This window comes from Dasypus novemcinctus, chromosome 5, assembly GCF_030445035.2.
Source record: "Dasypus novemcinctus isolate mDasNov1 chromosome 5, mDasNov1.1.hap2, whole genome shotgun sequence".
In the NCBI taxonomy this organism is placed as follows: Eukaryota; Metazoa; Chordata; class Mammalia; order Cingulata; family Dasypodidae; genus Dasypus; species Dasypus novemcinctus.
In genome coordinates, this window is record NC_080677.1 from 14570714 (window position 1) to 14583543 (window position 12830).

General features: G+C 42.6%; 1 protein-coding gene across 1 annotated transcript in view; it reads right to left on the reverse strand.

Moving 5' to 3' along the window:
- The window catches only part of BLVRA (biliverdin reductase A), a 93932-nt gene that overhangs the window by 46698 nt on the left and 34404 nt on the right, over positions 1 to 12830 (reverse strand). Inside the window, exons 3-5 of the mRNA XM_004449080.5 lie at positions 12157 to 12278; positions 8726 to 8845; positions 5388 to 5485 (exon numbers count right to left, since the gene is read on the reverse strand). Coding sequence (XP_004449137.1) covers positions 5388 to 5485; positions 8726 to 8845; positions 12157 to 12278 — 340 coding nt within the window. The remainder of the gene's footprint in view (positions 1 to 5387; positions 5486 to 8725; positions 8846 to 12156; positions 12279 to 12830) is intronic.

Sequence of the window (12830 nt, forward strand, 5' to 3'; positions counted from 1 at the left end):
AGTGGAATCAACCCAAATGCCCATCAAAAGATGAATGCATAAACAAAATGTGGTATATACATATAATGGAATACTATACAGATGTAAGAAGGAATACAGTCTTAACACATGGGATAACATGGATGAATCTTGAGGACCTTACATTGATTGAAGCAAGCCAAGCATTGAAGGGCAAATACTACATGACCTCTCTGATATGAATTAAGCAAATCAAGCTGTCTCAGAGAACTAGAGACTGGAAATAGGCTTACTGGAAATAGGAGCGAAGAAGAAGGTTGTGAGCTGACACAGGTGAAATCTATGACAAAGTGGAGATAAGTAGTTGTACAGTGAAGTGATAATATAGGAGCATAGGGGTACTAGTGAATGGGGCTTTGCAGGCTTGAAGGGTGCTAGGGTTGGGAGGATGGGTCAGATGGTTCATGGAATTGGGGCAAGGGCTTTGGGGGAGGAGGTGAACACAGGACATTGTCAGGTACATGGCTGAAAACCATGATGTTGAGAAAACTCTTTAGAAAATGTAATAAGGAAGGGTTACTGGTTTAAAGAGTTTGATAAGTGGCATCTGGCACAGGGTGCACCTGGAGCAGGCTTCTAGGGAATGTGAGAGTACTCATCTTGTCATAGTGTGTTATATCTGTGGGAATGAGTGAGAATAAGTGGGAAGGTGTTGTAACCCCATCTTGGGGAGGTCTGATTTTCTCAAACATAGGCGAGGGTGTCTCTTGAAAGCATGGGTGGCACCCAATGGGGGACGGCAGGCCAGTGTGTCAAGCCCAGCATCGTTCCAAGTATCTATGAATCTTGTCCTTCAAGCAGTGAAGCTTAGTTGTCACTGTGGGTCCCATGGGGAGAGAGAGAGGGGAACAGAAGAGATTAAAGAGGGAGTAATGGGGGACAATGGAATCGTTCCACTAGATCGTGCAATGATGGATATAGGCCATGTTAAATTTCACCAAAAATTTATAAAAGTGTACAGTCTAAAATATAAACCATAATGTAAACCATAATGGAACCATAGTTAGTAGCTGCTGTACATCAGCCGTAGAAACATAACATCCACATGTAAAAAGATCATTGCTGGGGAAGGGGAAAAATAGCTTGATGTTGGGTATATGGGAGTCCCTATATTGGATATGTGACTTTACTGTGATCTAAAGCTTTTTTGAAGACATGATAAAAAAAAAAAAAAAAAAAAAAAGATGTAGACACTGAGAAAGGAATGGAAGAGACTGCCTTGCCACTGTAGATACAGGGCAACACCTATTAAGTGATGAAAGGCAAAATGTCAAAAACAAAGTTTCGTATTTTTCATTTTTTAATACCCTATTTTTCACTTTATTTTAGTTTTTCTAAATTAGTATGCATTCTATTTCTAATCTTTAAACCTATCATTACTATTTCATTTTTCTACTAATTGAATTTGGTAATATATTAGCCTTCATTTTTGAAGGACTTTTGGATCACAGAGGGGTTCAACTATGGCAGGGGAGGAGCACTGGTGTGGGGTGTCTTTGATGGGGGATGCATGGGTAGAAGAGAGTTCTCCAGGGTATGCATATAGGGTACATAAAAATGTTAAGATATTCATTGGGTATTTCATAGTAGGTAGAGTTACAAATGACAACTGAGGGAGTGCTGAGTTCCCATCCAGGCAAGCACTGTTACATTCCCCAACGGAATAGCAACAATCCCCCAAGTGCAAGGTCAAAGAACAGTGAAGAAGGATGGTCCAATGATGGGCCTTTGGTACTGATGACTATGCTTATGAGCCTGTATGCCTGAAATTTCAACCAGGCCTGGAGCTGCAGGGTGCCTAAGAGTAACCTCCTGAGAGCCTCTATGTTGCTCAAATGTGGCCACTCTCTAAACCAAACTCAGCACATAAATGCATTACCTTCCCTCCAGCGTGGAACATGACTCCTGGGGATAAGCCTTCCTGGTGCTGAGGGATTACTACAAAGCACCAGCTGGTGATTAAAAGGAGGAAATGGTAAAGACGAATGTGTTTGTATGTCTAAGAGACTTCAAAATGAGTCAGGAGGTCATCAGAGGGGTTGCACCTACACACATCTCAGCAGGATCTAAGAGACAGCCAAAGTAGATACAACCTCAGGTAGTGGTGCTCCTGAGGGCTATGGAGACACCCAGGTTCTATGGTCATGGCAGATACTTTGGAGTTCAGTGCCTTGCCAGTGGGCCCTACTTTGAATTTGTGCTCCTGAGTGTGATGGAGTTGGGACTCAGATGTGAACTCTTTATATATACCTCCCTCTTCTGTCACTTTTACTGAAACTGTGGTTGGTATTGGGCTTGGTGTGTACTCAGGAGACTTGAATCTCTGGACTGTCCATGTTCCAGATGTTCCCTTAGCATAAGCAGAATTGCAATATCTACTCTCCAATTTGTTGGACTTACCCAGGTCTGTTAACATGGAGATGAGGATGGTCAACCATCACACCAGGGAACCAAAAGAGTCTACAACTACATGCAGGAGAATCGCATCCATCATCCATGTGGAATCTAAGCCCCCTCTTGATTTAAAGGTGGAGTGGACATCACCATCCCAGTGTTCACAGGGTAGAGAAGTAAAATATGGATTACAGTGGACTTACTGGTATTCTACTATAGAACTATTGTGACTCTAGCAATGGAAGAAATTATACTATTAATGTGGAGACAGTAGCCATGGGAGTTGCTGAGGGCAGGGAGAGGGAAGAAAAGGTGTGATATGGGGGCATTTCAGCACTTGGAACTGTCCTGAATAATACTGCAGGGACAAATGAAGGACATTTTATATCCTGCCATAACCACTGAGTGGACTGGGGGAGAGTGTAAGCTACAATGTAAACTATAATTCATGCGGTGTAGCAGTGCTCTAAAATGTATTCATCAAATGCAACGAATGTGCCACACTGATGAAAGAGGTTGTTGATGTGGGAGGAGTGGGGGTGGGTGGGGAGTATGGTATAGGGAACCTCATATTTTTTAATGTAACATTTTGTGTGATCTATGCATCTTTAAGAAAAAACTTCATTTTCAAAAAAAATAGCAAAATAAAAACTAAAATTCTTGTTTATGTTCAGATATTGTTTTAATATTCTTAATATCCTTTATCTCTTAATGCATATTTTCCTTCATCTCCTTGAATTGATCTAGGAGATTTGTTTGAACATCTTTGTTAATTGTTGCAACTTTTGAGTCTCCTTTCAAGTTTTGTTCCTGAGACATACCTTCCTGTTTTTTAGTATGGCTTGTGATTTTTTTGCTGATACCTAGGAATTTGATTCTCCTGATGTGTTAATTCTAAAGGTCCATTTCTCTCTCTTGCTTAGGGCTTTATGGCTAATTAGCTTTGGGTTAGGCCTCTTGCGCTGGTCATGTGGTACAATTTTTGAAGACTGTACTTTTTGTGCAATTGTTTCACCTCCAGGAGTGACCTTTATTTTCTCCATTCTTTCTCCAGGAATCTTGATCTACTGCTTTTTTGGCAAACTTTTCTCCACAACCCTTATGATTTATTTAAATTCTTTCACTTGGTTCCCCATTTTTCTTAACTTTTCCATTCTGGGATCCATCCTGTCTTACAGCAGTTCAGTTTCATACCCTACCCCTTACTTTTTTTTTTTTTTTTAACCTCTGTGAGGTTTTCCTGCCTCATGTTTAAGAAGTATCCCGCCCAGATGGGGTCAATCCAGAAGGGTGGGGCACTTCAGAAAAGTCAATTTGCCTTAGGGTGGTCCAGCCTTCTGAAACTGGATTGGTCAAAACTGTTGTCACCAGCCTTTCTATTACAGTCTCTCTTTTTTGTCCCCTTGAGGGCCCCTTTGTATGCAGCACTCCTCAGCAGCTTGTGCTCCACCCTGGGTTTCTGCAAATTTAGGTCCTTGTGCCTGGATATGCAAGGAGTTTTAGCTTGTTGCTGTTATTTGGTCTACAGCCTGTCTGCAGTGAGAGAGACCAGGGGCAGTGATACCCTATGTGGCTTCAGAGCAGCGTGGGACTGAATGAGAGGGAGGGGAAATGGGAATTGACTGGTGGTCTGGGATGGACTTCTGAGACTTTTCAGTTTCTTTGATTCAGCATTTGCGGACTCATTCTTCAGTCTCTTAAGTCCTCCAGAGTTGCAAACAAGTGGAATCTGTCCTTTTATTTGCTAAATCTCTGGCAAGTCTTTTTTTAAAGGGTTACTTATGTTGCCATATGATGACACCTCTCCTAATACTACATTTTCATTTTGTAATTAGAAATAAATCTATGGGGCATACGTTGGCATCTTGTACCTTCTCCATGGACATCTGTGCCATGAGAAATAATACACAAAGGTGATGACTACAAAGCTTCTGCAACTGCTCATTCACCTCTGCATTCATTCATCCATCTGCTTGTTCAATAAACATCTCCTGAAGATCCACTAAGTTCAAGGCACTGAGTAGCTACTGGAGCACAGCCCAGGGGTGAAGGACTGGGGAGAAGGCCAGTCTCAATGTAATGTGATTAGCCAAGGTGGTGACAAGCACAAGTTGCATTCTTTGTGACTTTCATTATAAATGTTCACCATAGTTTGTTTATATATTAAAGACTGTCAGTAGCAAATGCTGTACCATAGAGTTTGTGGTTTAAACTCAAATCCCTAAAAACTCTAGCTACCTTTGTTAAGGGGGATGGCCAGTAATTGTGAAAAAATGAAAACCCCTAGAAGGCAGTACAGTTTAAGAGAACAAATGTGGACTTTGAAGACTGACAACATTGTATTCAAATCTCTAATGCCCATTTATTGGCCCTGCCATTGGCTTTTAAACTCTCTGAGCTGTGGTTTACTTTACGTAAAGTAGAGAAAATAACTACCTCCAGGAGTTTCTAGGAGAATTATAGAAAATAACTTACATGAAGGACTTAGCAGAGCTCCCAAGTTCCTGAAATAGTAAATATTTAATAAATGGGTATTTTTTCTTGCAAAATAACAAAACCTACAAAGTTTGTATATAAGTCAATTATTCTGATTTGGGCATGTTATGTTAGCCAATGTAAATATCGCACGAATAAAACCAAAATAATATTGTGACACTAACAAAATACTTGTGTAAAAAAGGCTGCTCAGCCTCAATCATGAGTTTAGAAATATCCAGCCAGCACCCTTGCTCTCCTTTCCCTTGACCCCCCTCCCACTATCTCACCCCATCCCACCATTGATAGGCCATTATCATTTGCCTGTAACATGGTGGGTGGAGAAGGAGCCGGGAGCCCACAGGTACACCCACAGATCCTGAGGAGGCCAGGGCAACATACTGAAATGAGGGTTTGGTTTTAAAGAGATCGGAGATGATACCCCGGATACACTGGAGAAGGAAGAGAGTCCATGTTCCAGACAGACAGACATACGTCACCTTTCTGCTCAGCCAGCTCCCAGAGTTCCTGAGCTGCTACCCTAGACAACGTCATGGGGTATTCCACAAGGACATGCTTGCCGGCGTCAAGGAACTGCCTTTGGAAAACAAGATAAATACAGGGAAAGCACATTTCATGTAAGCTCACTAAAATGTCTTGCGTCAAATGCACAAGAGTCTTAAAGTTTGCCCACTACATTCCTTTCACGTATATGTTCCATAAAGAAATGGGGGTAGGGGTCAGTAGTAGAGAACGTGAAGGAAGATTTATACCTTACATTACCATCTATTACTTTCGTGAGAGAATGACTTTCTAATTATGTATTCATTTGAACATGTATTCACTTGCTCCTTCATTTATTCAACTCAGTACCAGCTACCCATTACTCTGGAATAAAAATAAAGACTAATAAGCAAATGACTTGTACTATATGATAGCTACAAATAAAGACCACAAAACCCACTAGCTAGCTCTATCGGAGGTTAACTGAAAAGACTATGGTCATTTGAACTGGCTCTTGAAGTATGAGTATGAGTTTTCCAGGTACAAGGGGATGAAGACTATTTCACTTTGAACAGCATGTTCAGGGCTTTTGATGTCTTTGCTCATTTGGGTAATGGTGTGAAATTCTGTGTAGCCAGAGAGCAGGCTACAGGGAATGGAAGGAAATGAGGTTAGGAAGTAGGCAGGAGCCTATTGTAAAGGATCTAGAATGCTGTAACCAGAAGTTTGGATTTCATTCTCTAGATACTGGGTGAAAATACTTATAATGGGATTTACATGATCACCTTTGCTTTTAAAGAAAAAACCAAAGAACAAGAGAAAGCCAAGGGGACCCAAGGAAAAGTGTTTTTGCAAACTAAAGCTGAGTGGTAATGAGAGAGAGGCTTAGCCCTGAGCTGCTGGGCTGCTGGCTGAGCTGTAGTTTAATATAAGAACCCAGAAGGGAAGCAGAGAGGGAGAAAGGAAGCTGACCTGGCTCTGTCAGCTGTCATGTCTTGCCTAGGGCTGCTCCTTCTAGGCTCAGTCCCATCAAATATTTGACAGGCTCCAAGCACTGCATCAACAAGATGGGCAGGGGGACACTGCTCTACTTTCTTCCTACTCTACAGTGTCAATTTCCCTTTTTGATTCTACCACTACTTTCCTTCCCCCTTACTTCAGGCAAAAAACAAACATTAAAGGAACTCTTGGGGATAGTTCATGGCCTTGAAAGTGCAAAAGATAGAGGGACTTCCAAGAAGATGGAAGATTAGAGACACAGCACTCACTTCTCTACCAGAAAAAATAGCTACAGGATAGGTAGAAACAACCTGAAAAAAATGTTTTAGGGTTTAGGACACAAGGGGAAGGCTGGACACCACCCAGAAGAGAAAGGGGAAAGGAAAAGAATCTCAATGGGAAAAACCTCTGAATAGAAACTGCAGCTACAGCTGCAGCTGCAGCTGCCAGTGCCCATTCCCCCACCCTTGAAGCAGACAGCGTTGCAATCTTCAGCCTCTGGTTGGCAGCTGTGGTCAGAGAGGGATGCAGGGGCCCATCTCCCCAGGAAAAGGGGAGGGAGAGGGATGCAGCCTAAGGCTAATTCAGCTTTTAGCCAACTAATTTGGTCTGCTGTGTCTCAGGAGCCCTACCAGGCAGGGCAAGGCCACACCATTGTTTGCCTTGGGACAAAAGAGATCCAGTGCTCACAGACACCCTCCCTACTGTCCGGGACTGGTTGTTAAGGATGTAGATGTTAGAGAATGGAAAGCTGAGGGTTTATCTGTGCAGACAAATACTGTATGACTATACTATTGTGAACCAAATATTGTGTGTAAACTCATGGAGTTAATGAGTAGAAAATCAGTCACCAGAAAATAAAATGTTGTTAAATAATGAAAAGTGAGGGTTAATCTGTGCAGAATTGGTAAAAAGTTGTTCGTAAATCTTTGCAAATTAATAGAAATAGTGAAAAGTACATCATACTGTTTGTAAAGTGTTAATATATGGGTTTAACAGAGGTTGAAAGGGAAAGTCTAAGTCATGTGTATTGCTAGAAGGAAAGTAAAAAAATGTAACATGCGACTATACAGCATAGTGAAACCTCATGTGAAATATGAATATGGGTAATGCTGCATATATAAGTTTTTCTGTGAAACTGAGCAAAGGTATGTTAATGTTACAAGATGTTAATATCAGACAACAATATAACCAAGGCAAAGTGTGGGCAGTAGTGAATAGTAATATATTATTACTCTTCCATTAAGGGCTAACAAAAGGAAATATACTAAGTGAAAGAAACTAGACAGAAAGTACTAAATATACAAAATATAAATACAAATACATTAGAAAGATGGAAACAGAATAGCAGCTATATACAGCTGGGGAAAAACAGAGAGATTGAGAGGTAGTTATTAAGGGGTGGAGTTTTTTTTTTTGTTTGCTGGTGTTTGTTATTATTATTATTAGGATAACGAAATGCTCTAATAATGACTGAAGTGATGAATGCACAACCATATGAATATACCAAATACCACTGACTGTACACTCTGGATGGACTGTACACTTTGGATGAATTGTATGCTTTATTAATATGTATCAATTAAATTGATTTTTTTAAAAGTACAGGGAAGTGGATGTGGTTCAAGAGGCTGAGCCCCCGCCTACCACATGGGAGTTCCTGGGTTGGGTTCCTGGTGCCTCCTAAAGAAGAAGCGCTGATGCAACAAGAGACACAAGGAGGAAAATAAAATGAGAGACACAACAAAGCAGGGAGCGGAGGTGGCTCAGGCGATTAGGAGCCTCCCTTCCTCATGGGAAGTCCCAGGTTCAGTTCCCAGTGCTTCTGTAAAAAGAAGACAAGCACACAACAACCAGACACAACAAGTGCAAACAATGAGGGAGTGGGAAGAAATAAATAAAATAAACCTTTAAAAAAAAAAAAAGTACAAAGGATAAAATGTTGGAAACTCATCCATTCTAGAACAGAGAATGACAATTCACCTAGTCATAGAAAATCTATTTCCTAAGTCATATGATGGGAGGGCAAGAACTGTTCAAACTACCCTTGATAATCTTTTTACAAAGAAATATAATACTTTAATTCTTAATGTTTCTAATGTTCTCAAATACAGCCTACTAAATATTTCATTGCTATTTTTTTCGTTTTCCTATATGTTTATAACTGACAATAAGAGAGTTTTAAACATTTTGACAGAAGTTGTTAAAAGTCCTGGAACACAGTCATTTTTCCCATGGATTACTGCCATCACTTTGCACAGGTTCAGCTTGTACAGTCATTTTTATGGCCCTACACCATTGTGCATGGCGGGGACTGCCTGTGTTGGAAACACACCTGATGTAATGCTCATGGCTGGCGCTTTCACTGCAGATATAGGCAACCTCGACCTCCTGGCTGGAAAGAGCATCTTCCAAAGCAATCTGCTGGACATCATCAAGGGTCCCGAGCTTGCGTCTGAGAATAACAGAGAATTCAAAAGGAGGCAGCACACTGGCTTAGAATAAATGAGTGTCACCGTTCTCCCTTCCTCTCAACAATGTCCTGATGATTGATTTTTGGAAAGGAAAAAATAATTTCCTCCTTCCCACTTTCTGGGTGCTCTCCACTGTACATGAGAAAAACAGACTTAGGGTTTAAGTCAGGGGATGGATACCCAGTGCTGACATTTCCACTAATGGACTTTACGGCCTGAGATGTCTTTGGGTTGCTTCATCTCTAAAATAAAAAGAAGAGATGCATGTTTATCTCATAAGAAGTGATATGTATGATCCCTTCTAGCTCCAAGTTGAACTGTGTCCCCTGCGGAAATAAATGAGAGCAAGCAAAGGCTATTCAGAGCTTACTGTAACAAAAGAATCAGCTACCAGCATTTGCATCTGGCAGAGATTGAAAGGCAGGCAGAGGAGTGGAAAAGCTTTATAGTGGAAAAGAGGGAAGACTGCAAGTAGGCCCTGATTGAAGGCTGTTGGCACGGGGAAGCTAGAGGTGGGCTAACGAGGAGAAGGGCATCCTTAATGACTGGTTAGGGGAACATATTTGGCTTAGTTTGTCAGTCCAAAGTTGTAAGTTAGGGCAAAAATTAGGGATGTTATCAGTTATTGATCAAGTCCTGGCTATTCTGGGTTGGTTGTGATAGGGATTGTGGTTTGATTTCATGGCATGGTAGTTATAAACAGTGGGTCAGTTTCCTGGTCATTGTGCATTTGTATATTCACTCTCTTATGCCCCCCAAAAGTATGTTCAAGTCCTAACTCCTAGTCCTGTGAAAGTGACTCCATTTGGAAATAGAATCTTTGAAGATGTGATTAGTTAAGATAAGGCCAAACTGGATTAGGGTGGGCTTCCAAATCAAACAGACTGATGTTTTTATACGAAGGGAAGAACTGGACACAGACAAGACAGACATTAGGGAGAAGACCATGTGAAGATGGAAGTGGCAAAGTGATGAAGCTACAATCTAAGGGCAGACCAAGGATTGCTGCCAAACACCAGAAGCTAGAAAGAGGCATGGAACAGATTTTTCCCTCTAAGTTTCAGAGGGAGCATGGCCCTGCCGACACCAGGATTTTGGACTTCTAGCACCTAGAACTGTGAGACAATAAATTTCTGTTGTTTTAAGTTACCCAGTTTGTGGTGCTTTGTTATAGCATCTTTAGGAAACTATGACAACTACCACCACCAAACCTATCCCAAAACCAATACAGCAACACCTTAGGGGTACAAACTGCAGGGCAGCTTCAAATGCCTTCACATGCACTACGGCCTCAGGATAACTGAGTAGAAAGCAGGTGAGCTGCCCCCCTTTATAGCTGAGTTGACCAGAGAGACAGTAATTGTTCCACGTTAACTGCTAGCAGAGGTAGGACTGGAGCCCCAGGCCTTCCAAGGAGATCCTCCTTCAAAACTCAAAACCCAGTCTGTACCCTGCTCCAATGGGGAATGCTGAGTAGCCATAAGGAGGTGCTCAGGGAGCTCAGAGCCCCAGCTAAGCTGCAGCAAGGAGAGCGCATTTTCAGATGTGTATATAAGTGTGTATAGTTTGGGGGGGGGGGGGATGGAATAGGAGGGAGGAGGGAGGAGGGAGAGAAGGCCCTGCTGCCATCCATCTCAGTTCCAGGGGAGGGCGAAGGGGAGGGGATTATATCTGACTGCCAAGTGGTAGTACACTCGGTTTGCTTCCTATGGAGCCACCCAATCTACGCTGCTTGATTTGACCATTACTTACTGTTCGCCTGCCAGGTGCCAGGCACCACAGGGCAGATCATGGTGACTAAATTAACCTCGTAAGAGGGAGTGAGACTAACATGAGAGCATAAGACATGAGAAATGCCATGCTGGGTGGCAGGGGTGGGGGCTCAGAGAAGGCAAGGAACGCATCTAGCTTGGGGTTTCAGAAGAGGCTTCCTGGGGAGCTGGGGAGCTTAGGGAGGTCATGGAGCAAGGATTTGAGGCCGAAAACAGTGTGATTACTGGCAAGGGTGCAGGAAATTGGGGTGTAAACTGCCCTTCCTGCCTCTTCCCACAAGGTCTGGGTACTCTGGAAGTTCCCACTGCATTGATCTTAGCAACCAGCTGTCAGAAAACAGGGGTGTGGGCAGGGCTTAGAGCCAGGGATATGCCCTGACCTCATTCATGAGTCCAAGTGTTGGGCTTGATCCCGCTTCAGGCAGGGATGCCTTGGGGGCCATGGGGCTGCCTACTAACTTTCTCTCCATTTGCCACATCCATGTGTATGACAAGGAAGGGAAGGTTGGCCAAGGCCAGAGTCCAGCACTTCTGGGTCTCCCTAGTTCTCCCAAACCCACCTTATTTTCCTAAAGGAAGGACCCAATTTTGAGACAGGGAAACTGGAAGGAACTGGTCCTTATGATAAAATTTCTGCATTGACCATCACAATAGTTACTTATGCTTTATGTAAATATTTATTTAATGTCTCTAAAGCACTAGAAGACTTCTCTAGCTTGCTCACTGCCACATCTTGAAACGCAGCACATTGCCTGAGACTATTACTCAGTTAACATGGATGAATGATGTTACAAAGAGGCTGACTGGTGTGTACTGTGCGTGTGCGTATGTGCACGCAATGAGGAACAGGAGGAGGAGCGAACCAGGTAAGAAAAAACAAGGTGGTAAGTTCAGTTTTGGTTAAGTTGTAGATGCTAAATGAATCCTTTAAAAAAGTGGGATCAAAATTCTCAATGGAAAAATAACACGTTGATTAAAAATGGCCTTTTGAAATCCCAGGCATGTGTTCAAATCCAGTTCTTAGATTCCTAACTGTGTGACCTTGGGCAAATTACTTAACCTCTCTGTGGCTGTTTTCCGTATCTATAAAGCAGGGTGGATAATGGTGGTAGGCATATTAAATAGTTTGGGAGGTCCGAATGACACAGCATGTGGAAAGAGAAGGGCCTGCCCTATGGAAGCTGGTACAATGATGATGTAAGGCTAATTTATATAAACCAAAATAAAGCCTCTTTCTAGGCCAGTCCTCTAGCTGTTGGGTGTCAGACTGTGTCATCTCCCCCACCTCTGCCCTGTGGCATCCCCAGGTTGACCAGCCACACGCCCCAGCTGCAGGCCAGGCCCTTTTCAGTTCCCAGACCCATCCAAACAGGTCTTTGGGGGTGATCCTGAGCACAGTTTTCTGGAATGACCTCAGAGCTTGTCTCCCTCCTCTTATCTGGGGGATATGTTTCTCCACAGCCAGACTTTGTCTCAGGAGCCTCCCATGAATTACAAGACACAGAGCAAGGGCAAGCCACCTGGACACGAAGCCAACCAGGTTCAGGTACGCTGAGGAGGCATGTGGGTTCCGCAGGTCCCTCATCCGCACGGAGCCAGCTCTGCCAGCGCCAACCACCACCACGCCAAACTTCCTCTCCGGCTGAAACAGAGGAGACCACGGAGGGAGAAGGGCCTTGAAACACAAGAGGCTTCTAGCAGAGAGTAGCAAAACAAAGACATGCTTGCAGGACTGGTCAGGAGTCCTGACATGAAGGGTAGGGCCTGATCCACAACACTTAAGTAGGTGAAGCACTCATGGGTGGGAGACACCCCCCAAAACGAGGGCTCAGATCCACTCCAAGCATATTTCTAAGTATTTTTTAATAAACGTTGTTATTCAGAGCAGTTGTAGGTTCACAGAAAATTATGCAGAAAGTAAGCGTTTCCATATACCCCACTCCCTGACACAAAGTTTCCCCTATTATTTTTTTGCATTAGCGTGGTACATTTGTTACAACTGATGAACCAATATTATTAGAATTGTTATTATTAACTACAGTCCATAGTTTATATAGGGGTTCACACTTTGGGTTGTATGGTTTTACCATTTTTAAAAAAATTTTATTGTGGTAACATATACAACACCTTTCCCATTTAACCATTTCAAGTATACAATTCTGTTGTGTTATTTACACTCACAGTGTTGTGCTAC